The 27,446-nt window shown below is 52.3% G+C and overlaps 2 protein-coding genes across 2 annotated transcripts; both read left to right on the top strand.

Annotated features, from left to right (window-relative positions):
- Positions 1-1,592: 1,592 nt before the first annotated feature.
- BHLHA9 (basic helix-loop-helix family member a9) lies at positions 1,593-2,664 on the top strand. The gene has a single exon (XM_061389939.1). It carries the CDS (start codon positions 1,659-1,661, stop codon positions 2,331-2,333), a length of 675 nt encoding a protein of 224 aa, XP_061245923.1. The 5' UTR covers positions 1,593-1,658; the 3' UTR covers positions 2,334-2,664.
- Positions 2,665-10,111: 7,447 nt separating this feature from the next.
- On the top strand, positions 10,112-26,941 carry TRARG1 (trafficking regulator of GLUT4 (SLC2A4) 1). Its single transcript, XM_061390599.1, has 3 exons — positions 10,112-10,920; positions 22,449-22,581; positions 24,258-26,941. The coding sequence occupies exons 1-3, from the start codon at positions 10,534-10,536 to the stop codon at positions 24,269-24,271; spliced, it is 534 nt and encodes a 177-aa protein (XP_061246583.1). The 5' UTR covers positions 10,112-10,533; the 3' UTR covers positions 24,272-26,941.
- Positions 26,942-27,446: the final 505 nt, after the last annotated feature.

Below are 27,446 nucleotides of genomic sequence, written 5' to 3'. Positions count from 1 at the left end.
TACTCTTGCCTGGAAAATCCCATGGGTGGAGGAGCCTGGTGGGCTGCAGTCCATGGGGTCGCTAAGAGTCGGACACGACTGAGCGACTTCACTTTCACTTTTATGCATTGGAGAAGGAAATGGCAACCCACTCCAGTGTTATTGCCTGGAGAATCCCAGGGACAGAGGAGGCTAGTGGGCTGCCGTCTATGGGGTCGCACAGAGTCGGACATGACTGAAGTGACTGAGCACCAGTAGGGTACTTATAGACTAGTAGGCAACACAGAGAATAAAAGAACAGCCTTATTCTTCTTCTCCAAAGAGCAGGTCATAGTTTGAAATAACAGGGTTATTGGTCTGCTCTTTGGCAAGATGGGTGTGAACTCCATACCCATCCCAGCTGATACCACAGTCTTGGCAATTTGGAGGCATCTGGATTGTGAATGGGAATGAGATTGACCTTGGTGATCCATATAACTTCCTTGTGGATGCCTAAAATTCCACTGGGCGGCGGCGGTGGTGGTGGGATCTTTCTCTAGGCTTAAAGCGTTATTCTTTTTCTGAGACCCTATGTAAATTTTAAATCCCTGGGGGTGGGGGTGGGTTAACTGAGTTCATAACACAGCAGTGCTATGTCCTGAGACAGAGCTACTCAATGACTTTGGACTCCAAAAGATGCCCCTGGTGGATACCACAAGGGGAGCCAGTGGACCACAAGACAATCTCCATTACCCTCTGAGTTAGCACTCAGCTCTGCTCTGCCTGCAGAAGACAGAGCTAAAGAGATGTAAGGGGTGAGTATGTGTGTGCTGTGCTAAGTCACTTCAGTCTTTGCAACGCTGTGGACTGTAGCCTGCCAGGCTCCTCTGTCCGTGGGATTCTCCAGGCAAGAACACTGGAGTGGGTTGCCATGCCCTCCTCCAGGGGATCTTCCTGACTCAAGGATCAAACTGCATTTTGAGTTTGATCAAACGGGTCTCCTGCACTGCAGGCAGATTCTTTATCACTAGCACCTCCTGGGAAACCTAGAGGGTGAATAAGGCCCAAGCAAAACTCAAACCCGGAATTCCAGCCAGCCTCACTCTGGGAGCTGAAAGAGCCAGAAATTCCAGGTCCATCTTAACTGCAGGGCCCTGTGGTTTCTGATTTGCCCCCTCCCTTATGGCTCCTGCTGGAACAGTCATGCTACCCTCTGTGACAGCCCTGTGGTTGCCCACAGGCCTTGACAAAACTTTCAGGGTTCTTTAAACACACTCAACTACCCCTGGTCCCCTTCTGTGTGCCTATCAGCTCTCCTGCCCGCAGGCCAGATTTGGCACTCAGGGCGAAGAATGTGGACCCCAGCCACCCCAGAGAGGCCTTGGAGTGAAGCCGGGCCAGGTCTCCCCGTGGCTGGAGCACTGCCCTGGGCGTGTCCTGCTGCCCGCCTGGCCCCTTCCTACAAGAATCTGCATGCTTCGTCCCTCTGGGTTCCTCCCTCACCAACCTACCTGGAGGCAGGTCATAAAGCAGGAGGAGGGAGATGGATGGATGAGGAGGGCCGAGAGCCACGTGGTGCCATAAAGCCCCAGCTAGAGAGGGCCTGTCCCGGAGTGTCCAGGCTGTAGGAGTGCACGCTCAGAAGGCGGACTGTCAGCCTTGGGAGCCGGAGCCGGGGCAGCGAGGCCCGGGAGGAGGCCATGCATCGAGGCGCGCCAGGACCAGGCCTCAGGGGCCTGAAGGGGGCTGAGGGCTCTCCTCAAGACTTGGGGAACTCTTGCCTGGAAGCCGAGAGGGATTTTGGGGTCCTGAGAGAGAACGGCGGCCCCCGAGGCCTGGGCGAGGCGGAGGAGGTCGCCGGAAGTAGAAAACGCAGCCGGCCTGTGCGGTCCAAGGCGCGGCGCATGGCCGCCAACGTGCGCGAGCGCAGGCGCATCCTGGACTACAATGAGGCCTTCAACGCGCTGCGCCGCGCGCTGCGGCACGACCTGGGCGGAAAGAGGCTCTCCAAGATCGCCACGCTGCGCAGGGCCATCCACCGCATCGCCGCGCTGTCCCTCGTGCTACGCGCCAGCCCCGCGCCCCGCTGGCCCTGCGGGCACCAGGAGTGCCACAGGCAGGCCGCGCGCGCCGGGGACGCTGGGGACCTGGGCTCCAGCCCGCCGGCGCCGCCGCCGCCCGCCGGGCCCTTCGCGCCGCGCTGCGCCTCGTGCCACCCGCACACGCCCCTGGGACGGCCCAGGGCGGTGGCCGAGGCACTGCCGGGCTGGGCCCAGGCCTCCCCCGGAAGCTGGCACCGAAGTCTCGGGGCCCCCTCGGCCTGGCCGCGGGGCCTCCTGCGAGCGGGCCCCGGGCTGGGCCACCAACACTCCTGACCGGGCACCGAGCGCACTGAAGGGCCAGGAAGGAGCCAACGGCAGGATGACCACAGAATGGGAAGATTATAAAGCCATCCCTGGCAGAACTGAATGGGCTGAAGCCTGACGGGAAAGGAGGCGCTTTGTCGGTGGGAAGGAACTCTGGAGACTGGGCCGCACCTCCTAGAACCCCGCGAACCCAGCCAGGAGCCGGATTCTTCTGGGCACTTTCCTTTGGACTTGAACTCTCCTTGGAAAGTGACTTTTGCATCTCGGTGCCTCTGAGTACTATTGTCTCTTGCTTTACAAAAAAAAAAAATTTTAGGAGAAATGAAGACCTTTGGACAAAGTGGGGGGTTTATGTGGGAGTATGGGTGGTAACTGATGGGGTCGGATGATGCAGCGTGGGTCCCCTCCCCCTGCCTGTGCTGATGCCCCAAGTCTGTGGTCTGGGGGAGGCCATCAGATGCAGCCAAATAAAAAGGAGGAGCTGTCATCTCTGTCTTCTAGCAGGACTCCACGGGGCCCAGGAACCCAGGGTGGCAGGAAGACCCCGAGAGGCTTGGGGCCTCACCCTGGAATGATGGGCCCCTGGCCTGAAGCCCACAGGTAGGTACTAGGAGACATTGGTTCCTGCAAGAGCCCAGGTGTGACTGAGCATTGTGAGGGGCCCTGTGGGAGAGGACGTTATCTGGAGATGAGGAGCAAGACTGGGAGGCTGACGATGTGGTCAGAACTGCTGTCTGCTGTGAGCTACAGAGAGCATGGCAGTGAGAGCAGACTGTGGGCCAGCCTCAGGGAAGGAAGCTGGGGGCAGGGCCAAGGACTTGGGGGGCATCAGTAAATCCCGCTGGTACCCCAAGCAATGGGCAGATGAGGCTCCCGGGGAAGAGTGGGAGTGTGGACTGTGTCTCTGTGATGAGGGGCAGATTTGGAATCCAGGAAAGTGGGGCCTTGGGCCAAGGCTGCTGCAGAAGTGGGAGGGACAGCTGGCCCCCTTGAGAAGTCTGGACAGCTGCTCTGTCTCTAAGATGAGCACTCCGAGCTCATGTCCGGCCTCACTCATACTGATCCTCACTGACCTTCAACCACAACCTATCGCTGGTGCTGCTCGCTATGAGGACCCAGATATAACAGGGAAAGCCTGAGGGCTTGCTGGTCTCCTTGGAGAGTTGGGGGCAGGGGGAGTTCCACAGCTCAGAATGGGGGACCCCACAGATGCTGGAGAGATGCCCATAGCCTCCCAGGGAGGAGTGAGGGGTCCCCAGAGCACTTGGGATGAGGCTCATCATCCTAATTCTGCAAGTGAGACCCTGGCTGGCACACTTGGCATCCGGTCCCCAGGCCCACAGACCCCAGGGCTCCACATTTCACAGGACGGGTGGCCAAGTCACAGATCATGAAAAGCCTTAGACTCTGGGGCAGTGGGCTCTTGGGGCCCCACCAGGAGCAAAATGTGGGGCCCTGGCCCCAGGCCTGCCCACTGAGTGTGCCCTGTCAGGGAGAGGCAGTACCATGGTCTGACAGCAGAAAGCAAAGAGCCAGGCTGTCCTGGGATCCAGGCTCTGTTCTGCACTTAATACATGTGTGCCCACTTAACCTCTCTAAGGCTGTGGCGGGGGCGGTGGGGGAGGGGTTCACCTCTGACAGGTGGCTCCACCTCAGGATGGCTGTATTAACCTTCATTCATCAGGCACAGTTTCTGGCAATTAGAAGGTGTTCCACAATTGGTAGTGTTTGCATATTATAATTTTCTGACAGACAAGCCTGGACAGTGCTTCCACCTTGCTTCAGCCTCAGGTTTGTATTCTCTGGAAACATGATAAAAATGACCATCAAGTCCTGCTTTACGGAGTTCCAGGATGAAAAGAAATGAGGGTTCTTCCCTGGCTTGCACGCTTAGCTCTGGAAGGGAGAGGGCGCCCCCTGCAGGTGAAATGGGGAGTGTGCCGCAGACTCTGAAGGCTGTTTGAGGATGTGGAAGTACTGTCTCCTTATTTATCAGTTGAGTGACCTTGGCAAATCGTCTAAGGGCTTTGAGCCTAGGTGTTTACATCCGGTATAATGGACTAAATAAGTCCTTATATCATAGGCTGTTCTGCAGACTAAAAGAATGCATTTAAGGCACTTAGCATGGCGCCTGGCCTACGAAATCACTCACTGCATGAAAGCTATTTAATATTAAGACAAATTCTATTTGTAGAGCTGTTAAATGGAGAGGATGCATGGGAAGGTATTTTATAAAGTCTGCAACACATTAGTTATTAACATTGTTTCATCCGGTCTATCTGTTTGAGGGCATACATCTGCATATTTACAAGATGATAAATAAGTATTTGCCTGGCATGTTTACAGAAATGTGTGCTGCTAAGTCTGGTAAGTCACTTCAGTCGTGTCCAACTCTGTGTGACCCCATAGACCTCAGCCCACGAGGCTCCCCCGTCCCTGGGATTCTCCAGGCAAGAACACTGGAATGGGTTGCCGTTTCCTTCTCCAATGCAGAAAAGTGAAAAGTGAGAGTGAAGTCGCTCAGTCGTGTCCGACTCTTAGCGACCCCATGGACTGCAGCCCACCAGGCTCCTCCGTCCATGGGATTTCCCAGGCAAATGTGTAGATATGTGAATTTTTGTGTGTGCATATGAGTATCTATTGACCTAACAGGTACCCCCTCCTCTCCCTGATTTTTTAAAGGGTGCTAGACCAGAATACCTTTAATTATGCGCCTTCCAGGTTTTCTGGCGGAGAAGGCAATGGCACCCCACTCCAGTACTCTTGCCTGGAAAATCCCATGGGCGGAGGAGCCTGGTAGGCTACACTCCATGGGGTCGAGAAGAGTCAGACACGACTGAGCGACTTCACTTTCACTTTTCACTTTCATGCATTGGAGAAGGAAATGGCAACCCACTCCAGTGTTCTTGTCTGGAGAATCCCAGGGACTCGGGAGCCTGGTGGGCTGGGGTCGCACAGAGTCGGACACGACTGAAGCAACTTAGCAGCAGCAGCAGCAGCAGCAGGTTTTCTGGAACCCTTGCTTGAGTTTTTTGTTTGCTTCTTAAAACCATATCCGTTCTCTAAGATGACTGATTTGCTGTGACAAGAAGCTGCTGCTGCTAAGTCACTTCAGTTGTGTCCAACTCTGTGTGACCCCATGGACGGCAGCCCACCAGGCTCCCCGATCCCTGGGATTCTCCAGGCAAGAACACTGGAGCGGGTTGCCATTTCCTTCTCCAATGCATGAAAGTGAAAAGTGAAAGTGAAGTCACTCAGTCGTGTCCGACCCTCAGCGACCCCATGGACTGCAGCCTACCAGGCTCCTCCGTCCATGGGATTTTCCAGGCAAGAGTACTGGAGTGGGGTGCCATTGCCTTCTCTGGTGAAAAGAAGCTATATCCCTTATTATTAAAGACATGGAAGTTATCAACCAAGACCACATAGGTTTATCCAAATGTAATGGAAAATAGTACAAGGATAGGTATTAAATGAATATAAAAAGGAAAGTTCTGGAAAGAGAAGACACCCACAGAACACAGAGCTGTAAAAATCATGGCCAAAAGATATGAATGACTGATATACCTAAAGACAGAAATTATATATCTATAAGGTTAATCCCAACAGATTACTCAAGTAGTGTTCAAAGGAGAGAGAAAGGGTTCACTTCGAAAGGGCAGAGAATAATAACAATTATAGGACTTTTGCATCATGAATGAGACATGCCAGCAAAAGTAAATAACAATCGTAAGACCCAAGTGTTGTCAGAGATGTGGAGAAAGGGGCACATTTACAGAGGCACCCCACTTCAGTACTCTTGCCTGGAAAATCCCATGGATGGAGAAGCCTGGTAGGCTGCAGTCCATGGGGTCGCTAAGAGTTGGGCACGACTTCACTTTCACTTTTCACTTTCATGCATTGGAGAAGGAAATGGCAACCCACTCCAGTGTTCTTGCCTGGAGAATCCCAGGGACAGAGGAGCCTAGTGGGCTGCCATCTATGGGGTCACACAGAGTCAGACACGACTGAAGCGACTTAGCAGCAGCAGCAGCAGTTGTGTATCTGTTCCTTTTTTTGGTAGAGAACAATTTGGCAAAATCACAATAAAAATACCCCAAGGAAGTAATTCAAAAGGAAAAAAAAATTTTTTTTTAAAGGAGGTCCCAGTGGCACTGTATCTAACAGTGAAAGGCTTGAAACAACACAGATACTTAACCAGAGAGGCTTGGGCAAAGCAAGCTCAGGTATTTGCAACAGGATGCCAACAATGATGAGTAGGGAAAGCAGATCAAACTGGTCTGTGCCTGCTGCTTATAAGTGTGGACCAACAGGTGGGCGCAGGAACCTACCTGGAGAGAATTTCGGGGATGTAAACAGGGTTAATATCCATTCGGCTCTTGATAATTGTCTTTAAAAGTGAAAGTTTTGTTTGCTTAGGGCACGTTCTAAAGAGGAGTGGGGAAATGTTTTGAGCATAGACAGCAAGGATTCCTTTGGAGGGACTCCGGGTGGCACAGTGGTAAAGAACCCGCCTGCCAATGCAGGAGGCATAAGAGACGCGGTTTCGATCCCTGGGTCAGGAAGATCTCCTGGAGGAGGCCATGGCAACCACTCCAGTATTCTTGCCTGAAGAATCCCATGGACAGAGGAGCCTGGTGGGCTACAGTCCCTGCCATAGGGTCGCAAAGAGTCGGACACAACTGAAGCAACTTAGCACACACATACCTCACTGAATGTGAAACTGGACATCAGGTTTTGCTCACATTTTGCACTCATGTGTGTATGTGTGTGTAGACACCAGAAGACTGCCTGAAGCAGGGGAGCTGGGCCCAGGCAGACCTCAGTGAAAAGTGGAATTTGCTTAATTACACCTACCCTGTCAGCCCCATAGGGTTTCTGGATACCCAGTGCAATACTGAGGATGAAAAGGCTTGTGGTCACAGTTACAGGGTTTTTCTTTCTTTCTTTTTTTTTTTTTAACCTCTTCTTGCATTAGGCTCAAACTGACCTAACCTTCTGAGGTTTGTGTCTCTGCCCACTCCAGGCCCACTTTCCATACCATTGTTTCCACCTCGGAATTCTTCAAAGCCCAGGATGCACTCAGGTTGAGGCAGGTAGAGGTGGGTTTAGCAGCTGTGTGGACACCCTCGGCACTTGATTGGTGCCTTTATCTTCCTCTGGTTCCTCCAGTCAGCTGTCACTGTGAGCCAAGCGCATGAAGAGGGAGCTGGGGGCACACCTGCCCGCTCCCCAAGCCTCACAGACCGTCGGGGAGGGGGCACAGAGAAGGGAATGACTTTCTTCAGTTACCTGCAAACATACTAGGGAGCAGGGAGGTCACCCCACAGCAGAACAGAAAGGCCGATACCACCTGTGTAGCTACAGGGACTTATAGCGCAGACCCCCACCTGGGGCCCACAGGCGTGAGTGAAGGCAGAGTTGGAGAGGGAGCTCAGCGCCTTCCCTTCTAAAGGCTGCTGTGGGCTTAGCTTCTGGCTGCTCTGCAGAAAGTGGGCCCAGGCTTCCCAGATCTTCACGTTGAAAGTCTGGAATCTCCGTTTTTATGTGAAGTGGATTTTTTTTTTTTTAAAAACACGTTGCACACCAAACCCACTTTGCCCAATGAACCTGGCCCATGGGCTTCCAATGAAGACTTCAGTTGAGGGTGGGGGTGGAGGGGAGATCGCACCTGCAGGTGGGTTCAGGACCAGGCTGCAGCCGGAGCAGCTGGCTGTGTTGGGCTCACCAGTCCCGGAGCCCAAACCAGGAGCTCCTTGTCCTCGCCTCTCCCCCTCCTCCCTAGTCCCCACGCTCCTCTCTGGTCCTTCCCCTCATCACCACCAGACCACTAGATGGCGCCACAAGCCCAGCATCTCACAGTGCAGCGCAAAGCCGGCTCCCTAGTCCGGGAACCCCAGTTTGCCTGATAATCTTGCTACCATGGGTCAGCCTGGGGACTTCCTGGCTCTTTCTTGTTTCTTCCAGTTTTTATTAAGTAAAAAAAAAAAAAGCTTCTTTATGTCAGGTTTCCTCCATCCTTCAGGCCAGTGCTGCCGGATAGAAATGCAATGCAAGCCATGTTTTAAATTTTCTGGTAGGCATATTAAAAGGAGAAAAGGGACACAGGTGACATTAATTTTTTAAATGTTTATGTAACTCAATATAGCCAAAACATTATCATTTCAATGTGTAATCTACATACACTGTGTTAATGAGATATTTTAAATTTTTTGGTACTGTTGGAAATCCAGTGTGTTTTATATGTATGGCATGTCTCAGTGTGGATGAGCCACATTTCAGGGGCTCTATAGCCAGATTTGGCTGCTGGCTATGGAACTGGCCTGGCTGGGCTGGTTAGTGGTAGGTCCATAGGGCCTGAGTCGTCCCCACCAAGAGTGAGCTCCTAGATTGTAACTTGGAATTCTGGCCAAGCTGGACACTGACTTAGAGTCTAGGACTCTCGGGCATCCAAACAGCCACCATCTGCAGAAGGTCTCTTATTTTTAAAATTGTTTTAGTCTTTTTATTTTTGGCCCTGCCTCAAAGCTTGTGGGATCTTAGTTCCCCTACCAGGGATTGAACCCAGGCCCTCTGCAGTGAGCGCTTGGAGTCCTAACCACTGGACTGCCAGGGAATTCCCGAAGGTCTCTTATTTTAAAAGCATGTTTCTAGAAGTTCCTGGGCAGAAGGGCCCAGTTCACTCCCCTTGCCCCTTCCCTTCTTCCCCTTTGTGGCCAGCTCACCACTCTCTGCCCGTCACACCCTCTTCCACCTTGTCTTGGCTCTTGCTGGAAGCAGCATTTCTGAAGCCAGTGTGATACACAATTCAAAGCTACTTCTTTCTGCTAAAATGGCTCGTCTTGCTCCAAACCAGTTTCTGGATGTGATGGATTGATGCCTAATTGGGATACAGTTTGAAATGAGTCTGGGTTTCGGTTTCCTAACCTCTGATCTCAAATGAACTCCACAACCTCTGAGACCCCTTCTCACCTCTAATTTCTCACCCCAATCCCACATGATCTACGCCCTCCTCCAAACCACAGACAAGCATCCAGATTCACACACAAACCCTGGTGGTTCTGGGCCACCTTATAAGACCACGTAAGCCAGGAGATTGGGGATGTAGAAGGAGATGCAGAGAATAGAGAAGGTGGCAGAAACAGAGGGAGGAGACGTGAGAGAACTAAGAAGGATGGGACAAGCAGCCGAGACCGTGGCCCTTCAAGCTGGCACCTGCCCTAAGGAGCTCCTGAAACAGAAAGATCTTTGCTGGCTCTTTAAAAGCGCCTCACAAAAGCCCTAACGGCCATGAGACAGGGCCAGCGCTCCTCCCTAACAGCCCCTCTACCACCCCTCGGGAGCTGCTCAGACACCCATTCAGAGGGTGCAGACACAATCCTCCTCCAGGGGCCCCACGAGTACTCACTCTACCCCTCCCTCCAGAGCTCAGAGCCCCGCTCTGGTCTGGACATCTCTGGGGCTTGGCGCTGGGGGAGGTCAGGTTCAAGGTGGGATGCAATAGGTCCAGAGTTCAGTGTTTCACAACAGATAGAAGCGGGAGCCTGTTCCAGGAGAAGAGGAGCCGAGGGCTCAGTCTCCTGAGACAGGTGAAGGCACACCCGTTTGGACCCACTTTGCCTTTCTCCCCCCCAGTGCAGAGGAGGGGGTTCTGTGTCCGCAGCGGGAGCCAGAGGCTAGTCCAAGCCACCCTGGGCAGGGCTGGGCTGGGGCAGAGGCAGAATGCTGCCAGGCGGTTCTCTGGGGAGAAGTGAATTGAAAAGCATCTCCGAGGAGGGCAGGGAGGGAGGGAGGCTGGGTGTTGTGTACACACACACACACACACACACACACACACACAGCCTCCCTGACTTAGCCCAAGCCTCACTCAGGAGAGGAGCAGTCTCCTCTCCGCTCCTAAAGCTGCTTTCTGCTCCTTCCCCGCCCATCTGAGCTGTCAGCAGCACCAGCGAAGTTGGCCTCAAACTTGAATGGGGCTGAAGGCTCCAGCTTCCTGGAGCTCCACGGGGCGGCAGGCTGGCCGCTGCCTCTGAGTTCAGCTGGCCCGGAGAAGCCAACCTTTCCAGCCCCCTGGCTGGCCCTGGCTCTCCTGGGTGACAAGTCTGCCCCTGATCTGTAGGCCTCCAGTCCGGGCCAAGGAATGGTGCGCTGAGGTCCCTCGGAAGCCCCTCATCCCATCCTGGAGCTGGAGCAGCCCAAAGCCCAGGCCAGCATGGCCAACCCCGGACAGCCTCAGTTTTCCGCGGCACGGGAGCCGGGCACTGCCTCACCCCTGAACCTGCCGGAGATGGAGAAGCTCCTTGTGCAGGTCGGGGGCCAGGATGACAAGTCCCTGAAGCCGTCCAAGTCCCTCTCAGGGCCTCTGGACCTGGAGCAGAATGGCCACAGCCTGCCCTTCAAGGTGATATCCGAGGAGCACCGGGAAGCCTTGCACCCCCTCTCATCCTCCCGGGCCAGCTCCAGGCGGGCGTCCTCCACGGCCACCACCTCCTATGCCCAGGACGGAGAAGTTCCCAAAGATTATCTCATCCTTGCCATTGCCTCCTGCTTCTGCCCCGTCTGGCCCCTCAACCTCATGCCCCTCATCTTTTCCATCATGGTAAGTGCTGCTCTTCATCGCAGGGTGGGGGCTGGTTTTGGTCAGCAGCCATGCTTCCCTGGCAGGCACCAGTCATCCTACCTAGGGTGTTGAGAGAAGAGCTGGGGTGCCGGGGGCAGGGGAGGGGAAACTCCCCATCTTAGCCAGCCTATTACTCCCCCTTGGAGAGGGGTCCAGGGCCCCCAGAGCTTCAGTTTCCTGTCCTCCTTCATCTCCGCTCCTGGACATCACAGCTTGACTTTGCATACATCCCTGCTGGGAAGGGGATCCCAGAGAGATGCCCGGAGCCAAATTCTGCCCAGAAAGGACAGCCAACTTGGGGGTCTGGCCTTTGCAGGAGTCGGGGACTTTGTCACAAGGAGTCATTCCTGAGTGGGGCTGTGAATCAGCAGAGATTGCAGCCAATATGGGGTCTCAGGGCCCCGTGTTCTCAGGAGGGGAGCCAGGCATCACCTCCCCACCCCACCCCACCCCCAGGGCCTCCTGGGTGTTCTAACAGCTTCTGGCAACTCTTGTTTCCAGGAGCGAGCAGTAGCTTCCCTGCCATGGACTGCGGGCCCCGGGGCCCAGCTCCCCCAGGGCTGCTCCTCTGGCGGGAACTTCTTGCTGGGGCCCTCTGGGCTTCGCCTTTGTACTGATTTCAATATCTGTCTTCCCGTAGAGGTGGGAGGGGGTGGTCTGGGCCACAGATGGGAACGCATGTGTATCAGAGGGCATGGGTGGCCTGGCCAGGGAGGGGCATGGGGGCTCGTCTTTGTGTCTCCCACGCTTGTGTTGTAGGGTTTTGAGTACATAACCTTCGATCGTCTCCAATCCAAGCTGTTGGGATCGGGCTACTGGCAGAGGAGCCCCAGGAAATGTTGGTAGCTGTTGGCAAGTGAATTTCATGGTTCAGGAAGTTGAGAGAGACAGACAGAGAGAGAGGCTGGCAGGGAATGGCTTTCAGAATGAGGTTAGAAGCAGGGGATGGTACACTGAGAGGGGAGACACTGTCTGCTTGCCCCTGGAGGGACTCCACTGTTGAGTCATCCGTCATCCAGTCCCCAGGAGCTGTGGTCTTTCCTGCTGCCGCGCTGTCCACTGAGAAAACCCTTATTTCCTTATACATCTCTCTCCACTTCATGGAGGCCCAGTTTCCAGCCAAGGGCTGGTGCCAAGGGCAGGCACCACCTGCCAGGGCTTTAGGGGGAAACTGACAACATTCTCAGGTCCCAGCGATTGGCGAATTGGCGTGGGAAGAAGAGCCAGGGCTGGGCAGGGCCTTTGAGGAAATTCCTGTGCTGCCTGCGGCTCTTGGGGGTAGCTGGAGGCGGAGCCGTGCTACAGGGATTGCTGCCAGTGGCTCTGGGTAGGGACAAGCTCTTGGTTACAGGGAGAAGCCCCGTGGGGGAGACTGGCTTTGGGGAGGGAAAGCAGACAAGGGTCCAGGAGAAAACAGTGGCTAAAATCCATCTTCTGGTGGGGGTGGCAGAGTGTGAGCTGGGTAAAACCTGCCATTGTCAAAGGAAGCCTGGGCCCACAGCTGTGGGACCACTGAATCCACCCCTGGTGCATTTCTACATCCATCTTGGGTTCTTGAATCAGGTCTGATGGTTGCCAGGCCTGGGGCAGGGAATACAGTGCTAAACCAGACACCATCACCAATTCCCACAAGCCTCCTGTCCAGTGGGGAGAAATTTGTAAACAGATCCTTACAACACATTGCAAGAAGTGCCCACGCTAGACAAAACCACCAGGTATTGTGCGACCTCAGGTAAGTCACTCAAACCACTATTCTCCTCAGTATTCCCATCTGCAAAATGGGTGTCAACATAATACCTAAATTATAGAGTTGTATGAGCCACACAAGGGGCTTTCCCAATGGCGCAGTGATAAAGAATCGGCCTCCAATGCAGGAGACACGGATGATGCAGGTTCGATCCCTGAGTCGGGAAGATCCCCTGGAGAAGGAAATGGCAACCCACTCCAGTATTCTTGCCTGAAAAATCCCATGGACAGAGGAGCCTGGGGGGCTACAGCCCAAAGGGTCACAAAGAGTCGGACATGACTGAGCGCCTAAAGCACACGGCTATGAGCCATGCAAAGTGCTAAAGCACCCAGCACATAGTAAGCCCTAGGATGTGGATGCAGAAAATTAGACAAGTGTCTCCCTGGTGGAGGATGGGAAGCCATCACACATTTGTTGGGTTTTTTCTTTTAGAGCTTTGAAATAAAATTCACATATCATACCATTCGGGGCTTCCCAGGCGGTGCTAGTGGTAAAGAATCTGCCTGCAGATACAGGAGATGCAGGTTCCGTCCCTGGGCTGGGAAGATCTCCTGGAGTAGGAAATGGCAACCCGCTCCAGTATTCTTTCCTGGAAAACTCCATGGACAGAGGAACCTGGTGGGCGACAGTGCATGGGGTCGCAAAGAGTCAGACACAACTGAGCGACTATCATACCATTCACTCATCTGAAGTGTATGATTCCGCAGTTTTTAGTATATTCAGGTAAGTGCAACCATAACCACAATCAATTTTAAAATATTTTCCTCACCTCTGAAAGAAACCCAGCAATGTTTTTCTATCACTCCTTCTAATACCTGCCTGTCTGACCTGAGTAAATTACTCATCTTCCTTCTGTCTCCACGGATTTGTCTCTTCTGGGCATTTCACGAGCAGACACACTTTGTTCTCTTGAGCTTTATTGTTCTTCACTGATGTTGCATTCTTTTACAAATTGAAAGTTGGTGGCAACCCTGCCTCAAGCAAGTCTATCAGTGCTCTTTTTTCCAAAAGCATTTGCTTACTTTGTGTCTTGGGGTCATATTTTGTTAATTCTCAAAATATTTCAAACTTTTCATTATTATTATATTTGTCATGGTGATCTGTCGTCAGTGGTCTTTAGTGTTACTGTTGCAAAAACATCACAACTCACTGAGCAATAATGATTAGCACTTTTTTTTTTAAGATTTTTTTTTTTCATGTGGACCATTTTAAAAGTCTGGGCTTCCCTGGTGGCACTAGTGGTAAAGAATCTGCCTGCCAATGCAGGAGACTCAAGAGACGTGGGTTCAATCACTGAGTCAGGAAGATCCCCTGGAGGAGGGCATGGCAACCCACTCCAGTATTCTTGCCTGAAGAATCCTCATGGACAGAGGAGCCTGGCGGGCTGCGGTCTATAGGGTCCCAAGAGTTGGACAAGACTGAAGCGACTTAGCATGCACGTGTTTTTAAAGTATGTACTCAATCTGTTACAACATTGCTTCTGTTTTTATGTTTTGGTTGTTTGGCCTCCAGTCATGTGGGATTTTAGTTCACCGACCAGGGATTGAACAGGAACCCCCCGGGCAATGGAAGGCAAAGTTTTAACCACCAGATTCCCAGGGAAGTCCCAAGGGTTAGCATTTTTAAGCAAGATTTTAAAATGAAGGTCGATACATTGTTTTTTTTTTACACATAATGTTATTGCACACTTCATAGACTACAGTAAGGTATAAACGTAACTTTTATATACACTGAGAAACCAAAACATTTGTGTGAGTCGCTTTGTTATGATATTCACTTTTCTAGTTCATAGGACACTCCCACGCCCCAGGGAGGGCGGGGATCAGTTATTTATTTCGAGTTGAAACACACGGTCCCACTCAGATAGCAGCAGGGGTGAAGGAGAGCCAGAAAGTGTGGAAAGAGAGTTAAGTCTCTATGCTGATGTCTCCAGGTCTGGCAATAGACTTCAAAGCTCCTCATTTGATGTCTCCCCGCTGGTTACCAAGTGAAAGATCAAGCCCTTGACCCCAGGGAGGAAGGAGACCTGCAGCCCTGACACCCTCGTTAGAGCTCACTGTCCGCAGAGCATGTTGTAATATGAGGCTGGCAGAGTCTGGTTAATCATTCCCATTTAACAGATGAGGCAACTGAGGCATGCAGAGCCGTGCCTTGCCTTTGTTCACACAGCTGGTAAGAGGCACATCAGCTGGCTCCTGAATCCAGTGTTCTCTTCACCTGCCCCACCCTGCACCTACCTCTGCGACAAGGATGGCATGTCCCTCCCAGGGAAGCCAAATGTTTTGGGCATTTGTGCAGGGAGGGAATAATTCTATTCCCTTCTCTCTTTTTCTCCCCTGCCTCCCAGTGGCCTCCTCCCTGTCATTCACTCCATCAGTGGAAGACTAATGGACCACCAAACATTCTTCCCATTGTGGCTTTGACAGGGGCCAGCTGGGACCAGGGCTGGGACCAGGGGCTCTGTCTCAGGAGCTGTGATCACAGGTGTCCAGACCTGACCCTGCTCAGCCCCACAACCTCCCGTAAGCCTCCTGGGATAGTCAGGGCAAGGCTGGCTTCATCCATTTTACTTCCGGGTCAAGCTGAGAAATAACCATGCTTCCTGATCCAGCAAGGACTCCTGTCAATGAGAGATGCTGGACCCCAAGCAGTGAGCCTTCAGTTGCTGACCAAGCAAGCATCAGATACACTTGGGTGTGTATCACATCTCTATCCCTTTTGAGGCACATGACCATATCCAAACCACTCAGCTTCCTTCCTTAGCTCCAGTTTCCTCATCCATAAAATATGTGTAATAAAACCATCTACCTCCTAGGGCTGTTGGGAGAATTAAATGAACTAATGAGTGTGCCAGAGCCTGGCACATAGTAAATGCTTAATAAATGGAAGTGGTTGCTGTTATTATTAATACTGAATGAAACTGCAATGTCAGAGCAAAGAGCAAACCCCCAGTGCTGTGGTCCCCAACCTTTTTGGCACCAGGGACTGGTTTCATGGAAGACAATTTTTCCATGGACCAGGGGAGGGGGGATGGTTTCAGGATGATTCAAGTGCATTCTGTTATTATTATTGTGTATATTTCTATTATTATTATCTCTATTATTATTACATCAGCTCTACCTCAGATCATCAGGCATTAGATCCCAGAGATTGGAGCCCTGCCCCAATCTGGCTTTCAGGCAAACGCAGCTTTTAGCAATTTGGATATAATGGAGTCTCGCCCCTCATTACATCCCCAGAGGAGGTGGGCAGCCCTGTGTGTGGTTTTGGTGGCAGCCTCTCTGTAAGTTGTTCCCACAGCATGAGGGAGCAATGAGGAGATCCAGAGTGGCTTCAACGCTTCCTTACTTAGGCATTTTTGACGAGTTAATTATTTAACTGATGTGTTGCAGACTCATTTTCATTCATTTATGATTTATCCCTTTCCTCAATGAGAGTGCTACGCCCTGACCAGGGCTGATAGTCAGCTGGCATGCAGGCATATAGCTTAAGATATTAACAGACTTCTGAAACCATTGGTACACTGCTGCTGTCTCAAGCCCCAGCTGCTCCCATCCACCACAGCAGCCACCCTGACTCCTCCCCTAGGGCCCCCACCCTTCCAGTCCATCCCTTCTCTCAAGCAATAGAGGAGTTAACCTGTAGTCAGGGCATTTCAGGGTTTCTCTGGTGGTTCAGACAGTAAAGAATCCGCCTGCAATGCGGGAGACCTGGGTTCAATCCCTGGGTTGGGAAGATCCCCTGGAGAAGGGAAAGGCTACCCACTCCAGTATTCTGGCCTGGAGAATTCCTTGGACTGTGTAGTCCGTGGGGTTGCAAAGAGTCGGACACAGCTAAGCACAGTACAGCACAGCAGGGGTCTTTCAGGATGAATTGCACGTTTGCAGAGAGAATGATGTAGAGAAGGCACGGAGAAGCACACATTTTGGGTTTCAGAAGCTGGGAGATGGAGAAGGAAATGGCAACCCACTCCAGGGTTCTTGCCTGGAGAATCCCAGGGACAGGGGAGCCTGGTGGGCTACTGTCTATGGGGTTGCACAGAGTCGAACACGACCGAAGCAACTTAGCAGCAGCAGCAGAAGCAACCAAGATGTCTCTCAGTAGGTGAATAAACTGTGATACACTTTTCAGAGCTAAAAAGAAATGAGTTATCAGTCGTGAAAAGACACTGAGGACCCCTAAATGCTTATCACTATGGGAAACAAGTCAATATAAAAAGATTACAGGTCTGTGATCGCAACTACGTGATATTCTGGAAAAGACGAAACTACAGAGACAGAATAGTGGCTGCCAGGGGTGATGCATGGTTAGGAGAGACCCAAGACAAAACATAGAAGATTTTGAGAACAGTGAAAATATTATGTATGATACTGTAATGACAGATATACATTATTACACATTTGTCTAGACCTATAAAATGTTTAGTACCAAGAGTGAACCCTAAGGCTCACTATGAACTTTGAGTGACCATGATATGCCAATGAAGCTTCATCATTTGTTTAAAAAAAGGTACCATCTGTTGAGCTAAGATGATACAGTTCAGTGGTAAACATACTTGAATGAAGCCCAGCTATCAGAGGTCAAGTTACAGGTTGCCTCTTTAGCTTGTTTCCTTCATCTGTAAAATGAATTATTCTAGGGGAACTTGAAAATCTCTTTCAGCTCTAAAAGTCTATGAATCATCTTAACACAAACCAGAAAGCTTGGAATAAAACAATATGCTTGAATAACATCAAAAAAAAAAAAAAAAAAAGAAGAAGAAGCTGGGAGATGCTTGATCTCTGTGGAAGGGCTGGTAGCTGATCAATCCTGGCACATCCTTTCTGTTTGTTTTTGACCGCGCCGTGCAGCTTGTGGGATCTTAGTTCCGCAAGTGGGGACTGAACCCATGCCCCCTGCAGTTGAAGCACAGAGTCTTAACCACGGGCCCTGGACCCTGGCACATCTTGTCTCTTCTCCTGAGGTCTGCTGGGCCTTGGCCTGAGCCTCATGGGTGGAGGAAGCTCTTTCCTGAGCTCTGTAGCCTCCGTCCTCAGCATCCTCTTCACCCCATCCTCCCGGCCCCCACCATCCTTTCCCCACACTCACACTTGTTTTCAGCGTCTTTCCTCACTGATGTATTGACCTGAGTTCATAAATCGTTTTCTCACTCACCATTCCCACAACCCCTGCGATCACAAACGATCTATTAATTCAGTCATTACAACCGTTACTGCAATTATTATTATTGTGCCTTCAACTTGAGCTGTTTTGTATAAGAGGAAGATGATGCAACTGACAGGGATGGAGAGCAGCTGGAAATTTACTCAAAAAAAAAAAAAATGAGGGTTTTCTTATGGATCCTTCATTTGGTAACTCATAGGGGTGGGGAGGAACTTCAGAAATGAGGGCCAGCTAGCAGTGGAGAACTTCTCATGTAGAAGCAGGGCTCCAGACTTCCCTGGCGGTCCAGTGGTTAGGACTCTGTGCTTCCACTGCAAGGGGCACACATTCGATCCCTGGTGGGAGCACTAAGATCTTGCATGCCATGTGGTATGGCCAAAAAAAAAAAAAAAGGAAGGGCTGCATGCTGCTGCTGCTGCTAAGTTGCTTCAGTCGTGTCCGACTCTGTGCGACCCCATAGATGGCAGCCCACCAGGCTCCTCCATCCCTGGGATTCTCCAGGCAAGAACACTGGAGTGGGTTGCCATTTCCTTCTCCAATGCATGAAAGTGAAACATACTTAGAGGCAATTACTTTCCCTTCATTTTACAGATCTGGAAACCAAGATTAACAGAATATTTGTGATATTTACATTGGATAGAATGTATAAAGTGCCTTACACCACAAAGCAGCCACAACTAGGTCTGCTCTGATCTGTCTGGCCATTTCCAGGGTGTCTCCTTAATGGCACCCCTCATGCTTGAAGGCATGTATGACTGATCACTCTGTGGATAAAGAAGTGCGATTGGGTTCAGTGTAACTGAAAAAACATCTTTCACCTTTCCTCCTCACCTCTCATATCCAAGAAGCTACATGTGTGCCTCTCTCCATGGTCCTGAATCATTGCTGCACAGACAACTGTTTTTTTGAAAAATGGGGGTGTCAGGGGCAGGACACATCTCAAAGCCTCTGCCCTTCCCCCCAACCAAGGCCGTACTTACAGCCGACAATGAGTCCCTTGATTATGATTCAAGGTAGCTCCTGGGTTTCAGAACTTGAACTTCCTAGAAATCCCAGAAGTCTTTCTGTATGTTGCTCCCTTTCCCTCCCATTGTTGCCTTGGTGTTGATGTCCTGAGTTCGGTGACCTGAGCTGCCAGCTGTTAAAGCATTTTATCCTCTACCACTCCTATGAGGCAGGGATTGTCATTAGGATGTTGTACAGATGAGGATCTGGAGCACAGACCACCATGCAGGTGTGGTGTGAGAAGCGGCTGCAGAAGTGGAGAAAGGCCAGATCAGGAGGGTGCCACCTGTCACAAAATGGAATCTGGATTTGGTCCTGTGGGCAGTGGGGAGCTTACAACTGGGTGAGATAAAGAGGATTTCTTCAAGACAGGAGAGAAAAAGATACAGTCAAGAAGGAGAGGGTGGGAAGACCAAGGAGAGCTGGTGCCCTAATGTCCCTGGGGAGCAGAGAGAGACTGAGGTCTGGACTTGAGCTTGCATAACTCCTGACATGAGGTAAATGTTCAGACGATGCTAGGGATTATGACCATTCCAGTGGGGGAATCTTGGTGGGCTTCACAGAGGAGGTGGAATTGGAGCCCGCCATTGAAGGATGGAGAGGATTTGGATGTGTGGTGTTACTGGGGAGCGGGAACGCAGGCGGAAGAAATAGCGTGAGCAAAAGCAAGCCCGTGCTCATACCCTGAGCAGCTCAGGTCCAGAGGTCACGGAAGAGAATAGCAGAGGCTCAAACCAGGAAATGCAAAGCTAACCTGAGTTTGAACTTTGTTCAGCAGACAGTGGGAGGCCACGGGAGATACTGAGCAAGAATGATTGCCTCAACCACCATCATCTCTCTGAGCTTTTATATCAGCTCTTAACTCTCTTCGGATCCCCCATGACAGCTGGGGTCTGGCAGGGGTGGAGGTCTTTTGGAAACTTGTATTCAGTCCTACCATCCTCTGCCCCTAGGTTTCCATCCTCACTGGCTCTCATTGTTCTGGGATAAGGACCAACCTCCTTCCTGTGTGGGCAGAGCCCTACCTGGCCTGGCCTTGCCCACCTCTGCAGCCTCCTCTTCCTCACTATCTCCAGCCACACTGGCCTTTGTCTAGTCCCTCCTGCTCCCTTTGGTCAATAACAATTTATGGATCATCTACATATTTGCCATGTAGGGCCTCCCCCAGGGCCTTCGCACATGCTATTCTCTCTGCCCAGAATACTCTTCTTCCTTTTGAAAAAAATATACTTAATTCTGACTCATCTCTCGTCTTATTGTTCAGTTGCTCAGTTGTGTCTTACTCTGTGACCCTGTGGACTGCAGCACACCAGGCTTCCCTGTCCTTCACCATCTCCTGGAGTTTGCTCAAACTCACGTCCATTGAGTTGATGATGCCATCCAGCCGTCTCATCCTCTGTCATCCCCTTCTCCTGCCCTCAATCTTTCCCAGCATCAGGGTCTTTTCCAATGAGTCAGCTCTTTGCATCAGGTAGCCAAAGTACTGAAGCTTCAGCTTTAGTATCTTTCCAATCTCATATCTCAATCCAAATATCCTCCCTTTAGGAAGTGTTCACTGACTCTCCCCTTTTACAAACTCTCATAGCACAGGTACCTCTTCTTTGAAACACTATCCACAGTTGCAATTTTACTTTTGTGGGGTCATGATGGTGGCCGCTGCCCCCACCGGGATGCAAGCTCCGTGAGCATAACAGCTGGGGGCTCTCTTGCTCGCTGCTGCATCCCAGGGTCCTAGCACCAGGCCTGGCATGAGTATCTGCAGGATGGACTGGTGGTGGGGGGAGTAGAAAGAAGAGGAAGAGAGCTTGGAGCCAAGGGGGCATCTTCATGAGGCTGTTGCCTTGGCTTGAGTGACAAGTGGCACCTGGAACTGAGGCAGAGGCAGCAAAGCTCCAGAGGACAGTTGCAATGGAATTGACTCGGGGAGGAAATTAATTACTATGTTGGGATGGGAGGGGAGCTATGACTCAGTGGGAGAACTCTAGGCTTAGAGTTATAATATATAATAACTGGGGCTTAAGCAAGAGGAAGGAGGAGCACAAGGCAAGGAGCAGATCTGGGAAGCAGGAAGCTGTGGTTTGGGGCAAAGGGAGTGAGGGCATGCTGCAGCGGGCAGGTGGTGCTGGCCTGGAAGGAGCTTGGCGGAGGGAACCAGGGGGTGGGGCTGAGGGGTCAGTTAGAATTCTGAGAGATGAAGGTAGGACCCAGGTGCACCGCTGAAGAGAACACAGACGGGAGGGCTGCTGCTCTGAACTTCAGCTTCAAAAGTGGGCGACACTGCCAACCTCATAGGACAATTCTGAGCCTAAACGAGGTCATTTAGGCACAGTCATTAACAAGCTGCGCGACACAAAACAAGGGCTCAATAAGCCTTCATCATCGTTGTTCACCATCAGTACCTGACGCTTCCATGCTGAACTCAGGAGCTTCCAATATTCCGAATATAAAAATAACCAAATAGGGACTTCCCCGCCGGTCCAGTGGCGCAGACTCTGTGCTCCAAAAGCAGGGGGCTTGGGTTGGATTCCTGGTCAGGGAACTAGATCCCACATGCTAAACTAAAAATGATCCTGCATCCCACAATTAAGACTTGGTGCAGCTAAATAATAATAAAAAAACAAGATGTGAAGGCAGTCACCACGTTTGGCGGACTCCTTCCTGTCTCTGTTCTAGTGGTCCAAGTTCTAAGAGCTGGAGGAATCTAGAGGTCACCAGCCAGCCCTGGGCAGTGGTGAGGGGTCTCCAGGGACAAGCCTGGGACATACCTCCTGCTGAGCCACTCCCAGGCCCCTGGGGATCCCCTCTTCTGTTCATCCCCCTCCTCGCACCCACCTGATTTAACCCAACCGAAGAGGGCCAAAAGAAGCTGAGCTGAGGATAATGATAATCAGATATGGTCCCTGTGAAGCCATCCATGGCTCCACCCCATCCCCAGCCTTGCTGGTTCAAACCCAAGACACCTCACCTTTCCAGTGTGATCTGGGAGGTGGGCTTGTGATCCTGGGTGGGACACTGGGGAGGGAGGACCAGCGATTTCTTTCCTTTCATGGGAAGCGGGGCTCACAGAGGAAAGGAGGCAGGTGTGTTGGGCCATAGAAAAAGTCGCAGGGGCTGCCTTAGTGCGGGTACAAGAGTGAGCCTTGGGCAGCGAGGGGTCCAAGGGGGCCTGGCTTATCTTTCCCACCAGCTCAGCATGGCCTGGACATGGTTCACCCTCCCAGGCCCGCAGTCTCTACTGGACCACCCTGCCCATCCCTGTCCTGAGATAACACCCTGGGGACTTCCCTGGCAGTCCAGTGGTTAAGACTCTGTGCTTCCAGTGCAGGGGGTATGGGTTCAATCTCTGGTTGGGGAACTAAGATCCTGAGATAATGCCCAGCATTGCTCGGTTATGTTTCCAGCTGTCCCCGGCTAACAATGGGCAAGCTTGGTTAGGGATCCCCACAAGAGGTCTGGCCACTTGAGTCCAGGCCATTTCTCCTGAAGGAGGCCTCTGCCTCTCCCCTAGGGGAGCTGCTCAAGTGTGGGCTGCAGCAGGGACTGGGGTGTGTTCAGAGGCTCAGGCAAGGTTTCTACCACCCTCTCTCTGCAGTCTCGAAGTAGCGTGCAACAGGGGGACCTGGACGGGGCCCGGAGGCTGGGCCGCCTGGCTGGGATGCTCAGCATCACCTTCATCATCATGGGGATCATCATCATCATCGTGGCTGTGACTGTCAACTTTGCAGGTGAGGCCCAGCGACACTCCAGCTCCCTTGGTGTGAGGACCACAGAAGGATGTGGCCCAGCCCTCTGGGACAGGGGTGGTGGTGGGAAGAAGGGTAAGAGCATGTGGGTGCCACAGCCTTCACCTTGCACCCCAGAAAAGCAAGCACTCCAGTCTCCTGCAGGGACCGGCTGAGTGGGACTGGCTTTCTGACTCTCCAGTGGCCGGAGAGTAGATCACCAGGAAAGGTCATGGGAAGAGCACGGGCCCAGGAGGCAGAGGCCACAAGTTCCAGTCTCGGCTCTGATGGTCCTGCACCAGGGTCTGCCTGGTTAAGCCTTGGGGTTTTCATGTTGAAAGTGGGAGGAAGAAACTTCCAGCACAGAGGCTTTTGTGAGCATCACCTGAGATAGCGCAAGTGACTCTGACTTGTAACCCAGGGGCTTGCCGCACAGCATCCCTGCTGAGACAGTCAGGTCTTCCTGGAAGTAAACCATGCTTGTCCTGGAAGTCAGGAAGTGAAACTTTCGGGAACACCCAAAGGTGGTCCAGCCAACTTATCCAAGCAAGGTGACCAACCTTTTCAAAGGAGCTACTCACAAAGCCCAGCAGCCTTGAGAATTTCTGGGCTCTGCGGGTCAGTATTGTCCATTTCCCTCTAATCACATGCTCATACTGGAAGCCTCCAACCATCTCTGCCCATTTAGTGACCAACCTACGCTTTTCCCCTAAAGACCTTGCCCCACCACCTGTGCTCCATGGACCAGCAGCTTGGCTGCTGATACTGGGAACAGGTTGTAAATATAGAATCTCAGGCCCCACCCAGACTTGCTGACTAAAAATCTGCACTTTAGAAAGATTCCCAACCCCATTATTAAAATTTGGGAGGTACTGGCATAGAATATAGAGTGTTCATCTTGGGGCAGAAATCCTGGCATTTAGCTGCAGGGTCATGGCCTCATATGAGAGGGAAGAGTTCAGGTTTGCAATCAGCTGGCCCGGGTTCAAAAATGCAGGTCCTCTCCTCCACCTGTTTGAGCAGAAGCATATTCCACAAAGTTTGAGAGGCATGCAAGTCCCTGCGAGGCAGGAGCCCACTAGCCCAGGGCATGAGCCTCAGCATCACTTTCCAAGGCCTCAGTCTCTTTGTCTTGCTCTGCTTGAATCTGACCCAGGATTCTTCCCATGTGTGTTAGTGTTAGCTGCTCAATTGTGTCTGACTCTTTGCGGACACATGGATTGTAAGCCCACTGTAGTCCATGGAATTCTCCAGGGAAGAATACTGGAGAGGGTTGCCATTCCCTTCTCCAGGAGATATTCCAGACCTGGGGATCCAACCTGGGTCTCCTGTATTGGCAGGTGGATTCTTTACCATCTGAGGCACCCGGAAAGCCCATGTTACGTTCCATGGCAAGTAACAACTGCTGAACTCAAGTTTGCAAGGGGACTGTTTAGCTTTCACTAAAATATTCAAGCAGGAATGGGTCTAGCCTCAGGGGTCACCGTGCCCACCTGTGAAACAATCACTGAGACTCCAGTCCTCTCCTTGGCAGGAGTTTAGTTCCACCCGGAACCTCAAACCGAATCACCTCTGTTACCATTTCCCCCTAGGAATCAAAACCCCAAATCCTCCAAAAAGGGACCGGGAGACCCCGTGTTCTGAGCTCCGTCGTGCTATCGCTGTTTTTTTCTTTACAGTTCCGAAGAAATGAAACTAACTAGGGAGCGGTGCTAGCAGAGGCGGCCCCAGCTCGCTGAAGAGCTCCACCCACACGCCTCATGGAGGACAGGACGATCCCCCAGCTCGAAAAGCACAAGCTTGGAGGGAAACCCCCAAGTCACCCCATTGCTAGCCCACATCAAATGGCGGAAAATGAGAGGAAGAAAGGAAATGGACTCTGAAACAGATGAATAATGTGGTCCAGTCTCCTGGGCACATCCCGGTATTTTAACCCCCCGGGGTTCTGGCTGGTTTCTCATCCCGGTGGTTTCCTGGGATTGGCCAAGCAGGCTTATACTGCCAGAAAGAGAAGAAACCACTCCCGCCAGCGAGACCATGGTGGGGAGATAGTCCCTGCATGTCTGATGACCAAGAACAAAAACACAGACTTTATCTTTTCTATTTTTCTTGAGGTGGGATGAAAAAAAGACTGTCTGCATGCCTTGTGCCACATGCCTGCAGCGATCCCAGCTGGTGCCCTGAGCTCAGAGGCTGAACTGCTGCTTAGCACCTGCCCTGGAACCCCTCGGACACATGGGACGTGAAGCTGCCCTGGAAAGAGGCAACAGCCACCCTTAAATCCTTCATCGCAGGATGAGGGCACCAAGAACAGTGTTGGTAGAGACAGAAAGGGGGCCAGCATGACATGGACCTCTTCTCAAACATTTCAGCCTCAGGAGCATCTCGGTTGAGAAGCCCGGTCCCAGAACATCTCCCAGGATGACCCAAGTCTGCCTCTTGTTCCCTACCTGGGCTGTAGTCTGGGGCACCAATCAAGAACTCCCGGGGCCCTGACTCCATCTCCAGGTTGGCTAGTGAAGAGGAACTCAGGCCTGAGCTCACATTCAGGGACCACCTGGTCGGGGCACAAACTCAGCGTTCCATGTGGAGGGGCTCAGGGTCCCTGTGCAAAGGGGCTGAAGGTCCTCATGCAGAGTGGCTCAGGCGGTGCATGGCTCCCAGCTCCCACCCCAACTGCCTCTGATGCTCTATGCCTCACCCTGCACCCCTGACCAGCCACTAACAGCAAAGGCTTTCCCCGGAGCCGGCCCTGGGACCACCCCTGGGGGAAATTCCCATAGGCTCCCAGGCCCTTAGGGATGTCTCTGCCTTCTTTAGGGATGTGGGTCCAAGAGTTTTTATGAAGGTGTGTTGTTTGCTGGGTCTAGAGAATTTCAAGAGAGAGGGAAGAGCCTAGCTGAAGGGTCCTGTCTTCAGGAACCCCGGGCTTGAGAATACACATGCCCAGAATCAGGGGCCTGGACACCGTGGCCTGTGTCTCAGGACCTAATGGGACACCAGGAGGGAGTGAAGCAGGGCCCTTCAGACTTCCCCCCTGGTCTTTCCTGCTCCCACTTCCCCAGCTGACTGCAGCCCCCAAGCCCTGGGTAATGTGATGCTCTGGGCTCCCTCCACCCCCACCCCAGGATGCCCTGCCTAGCAGCCAGGGTTCCAGGAGGCTGGGAGGGCAGATTGGCTCCAAGTTGGCTGAGCATGTTTTCTCTGCACCTGATCAGCACCCTCATACCTCCTTTTAGGGCTCCTGCCTGTCTCCCCCACCCTCCTCAGAGGCTCCTGGGGAGGAAGACTGTTAGAGCTCTGTATTCCGGGAGGAGCTCTGGGTCCTGGGTGCAGCTCTGAGCCTTCTAGGAGGGTGTGTGTGATGGAGGGGAATTGAAGGGAGGGTTCAGGGCCCAGGAGTACTGTGTAGATCCCTCTGGGGCTGGTGTTCCTGCGTCAGTGCCCCACCTGGGAATAACCCCAGCCTCTCTCGCCCCTAAAGGAGGGGCCTGCTGGATCTGCTTTGTGGGACCTTTGAAGCCAAAACAAAGATGCCCCTGTTTGTTGGGAAGGAAGGGGATGAGCCCAGAGTCTTTGTGTCACTTTCAAGGTCTGGCCAGGGGAGTCATGTGGTCTGTGAATCCGACATTCACAGGCCCCAGCTCTGGAAGGAGGGGTCATGAGTGAGCGTCTTCTGGTAGGCCGCAAGGGGTCCCCAGCTGCAGCCCCCCAGGGAGACGACAGCAGTGAACCAGACTGTTTAGGCATGGTCTCATGGGCAGAGGCAGGACTTCAGCCTCTGTGTGCTCCGGGACCATCACACACACCCTGTCCCGCTGTCCACAGTCACACTCATGAAAGCAGACCCTCACTGCTCCCTGCCACCTACACTGGCTCCTCCTCCAAACCCAGAATAGGAGAGAAAGAGAGAAGCCGCTGCAGACAGCTGCAGGAGCAGACACCGCAGGAGCAATCTTCCATTTGGGCAAGAATGACTCGAGTTTTCTACTCATACCAAGAATGTAGCTCAGAGGCTCCAAGAGGCTGGCCCTTCTGGCAAAGAGGAGCCAAGGATCTGAGGACAGGAAACCCTTCGGAAGTAAGACTGGGAGAGAAGGTCCTCATTGCCCCTCACCCACAGGGCACCTGACACCCCTAAGCCTTGGTAAAGATGAAGGGACAGTCGCCCTGCCATCCCAGCTCCACTGTGGGTCCAGCATTGGCTGCATGAACCCCATGGTCCCCTGGCTTGTGGTGCTGAACCAGCCCCTGCCCAGGCCTCCTAGGGAACAGCAAGCACCACCTCCCACCAGTCCCCACTTACCAGTTCTCATCTGTGTATTTCTCTGCATGGAAAGAAATAAAGCTGACTGCCCATCAAGGACCTGTGTGTTTGTGCTGCTGGGCTCAAGGGGCTCCAAACAAACTGGGGGGCATTGGGGAGCCTGGTAATCCAGGGGCTCTGTTGCCAGCATGAAGCATTCCCTTGCGCAAGCCATTTGCCCTTGCCTAGACTTAGTTCTCCAGTGAGTGCTGGTCTTTCTTTGGTTGTTCCTTCTGAACAAAGACCTCAGGAGTTGAAGAGGAGGTCAGGAGGCTGTGCTGGACATTTTGCAAACCTTGATGAATCCACGTGGCCATCTGAGGGAGTCATGAGTGTTATCCTGGGTTTCAAGTTGGTAAACCAAGGCTCAGAGAGGTTCATACACTTGACCTGGGTCACACAGGACTTGGCCATACAGAAGGTAGTGAAGAAATGTTGGTGAACTGTGTCCCTAGGTCTGACCCCAAAGTTGGCTTCTTGCTGCCATCTCTGCTGTCTGGAGAGTAGAGCTCCATGGAAAGGTGAGTTAGTTGTGTGTGTGGTAGGGGGCAGGGTGCACAGG

The sequence above is a fragment of the Bos javanicus genome, chromosome 19, assembly GCF_032452875.1.
Source record: "Bos javanicus breed banteng chromosome 19, ARS-OSU_banteng_1.0, whole genome shotgun sequence".
Taxonomy (NCBI): domain Eukaryota; kingdom Metazoa; phylum Chordata; class Mammalia; order Artiodactyla; family Bovidae; genus Bos; species Bos javanicus.
Note: the sequence above shows the minus strand (reverse complement) of the source record. Positions and strands in the feature narration are given on the sequence as shown.

Bases quoted from the DNA above. Each gene is read 5' to 3' on its own strand.
- BHLHA9 (XM_061389939.1), top strand. From the start codon at position 1,659: ATGCATCGAGGCGCGCCAGGACCAGGCCTCAGGGGCCTGAAGGGGGCT.
- TRARG1 (XM_061390599.1), top strand. From the start codon at position 10,534: ATGGCCAACCCCGGACAGCCTCAGTTTTCCGCGGCACGGGAGCCGGGC. The intron at 10,921-22,448 runs GTAAGTGCTGCT...CTCTCTCTGCAG, and splicing joins CCCTCATCTTTTCCATCATG to TCTCGAAGTAGCGTGCAACA.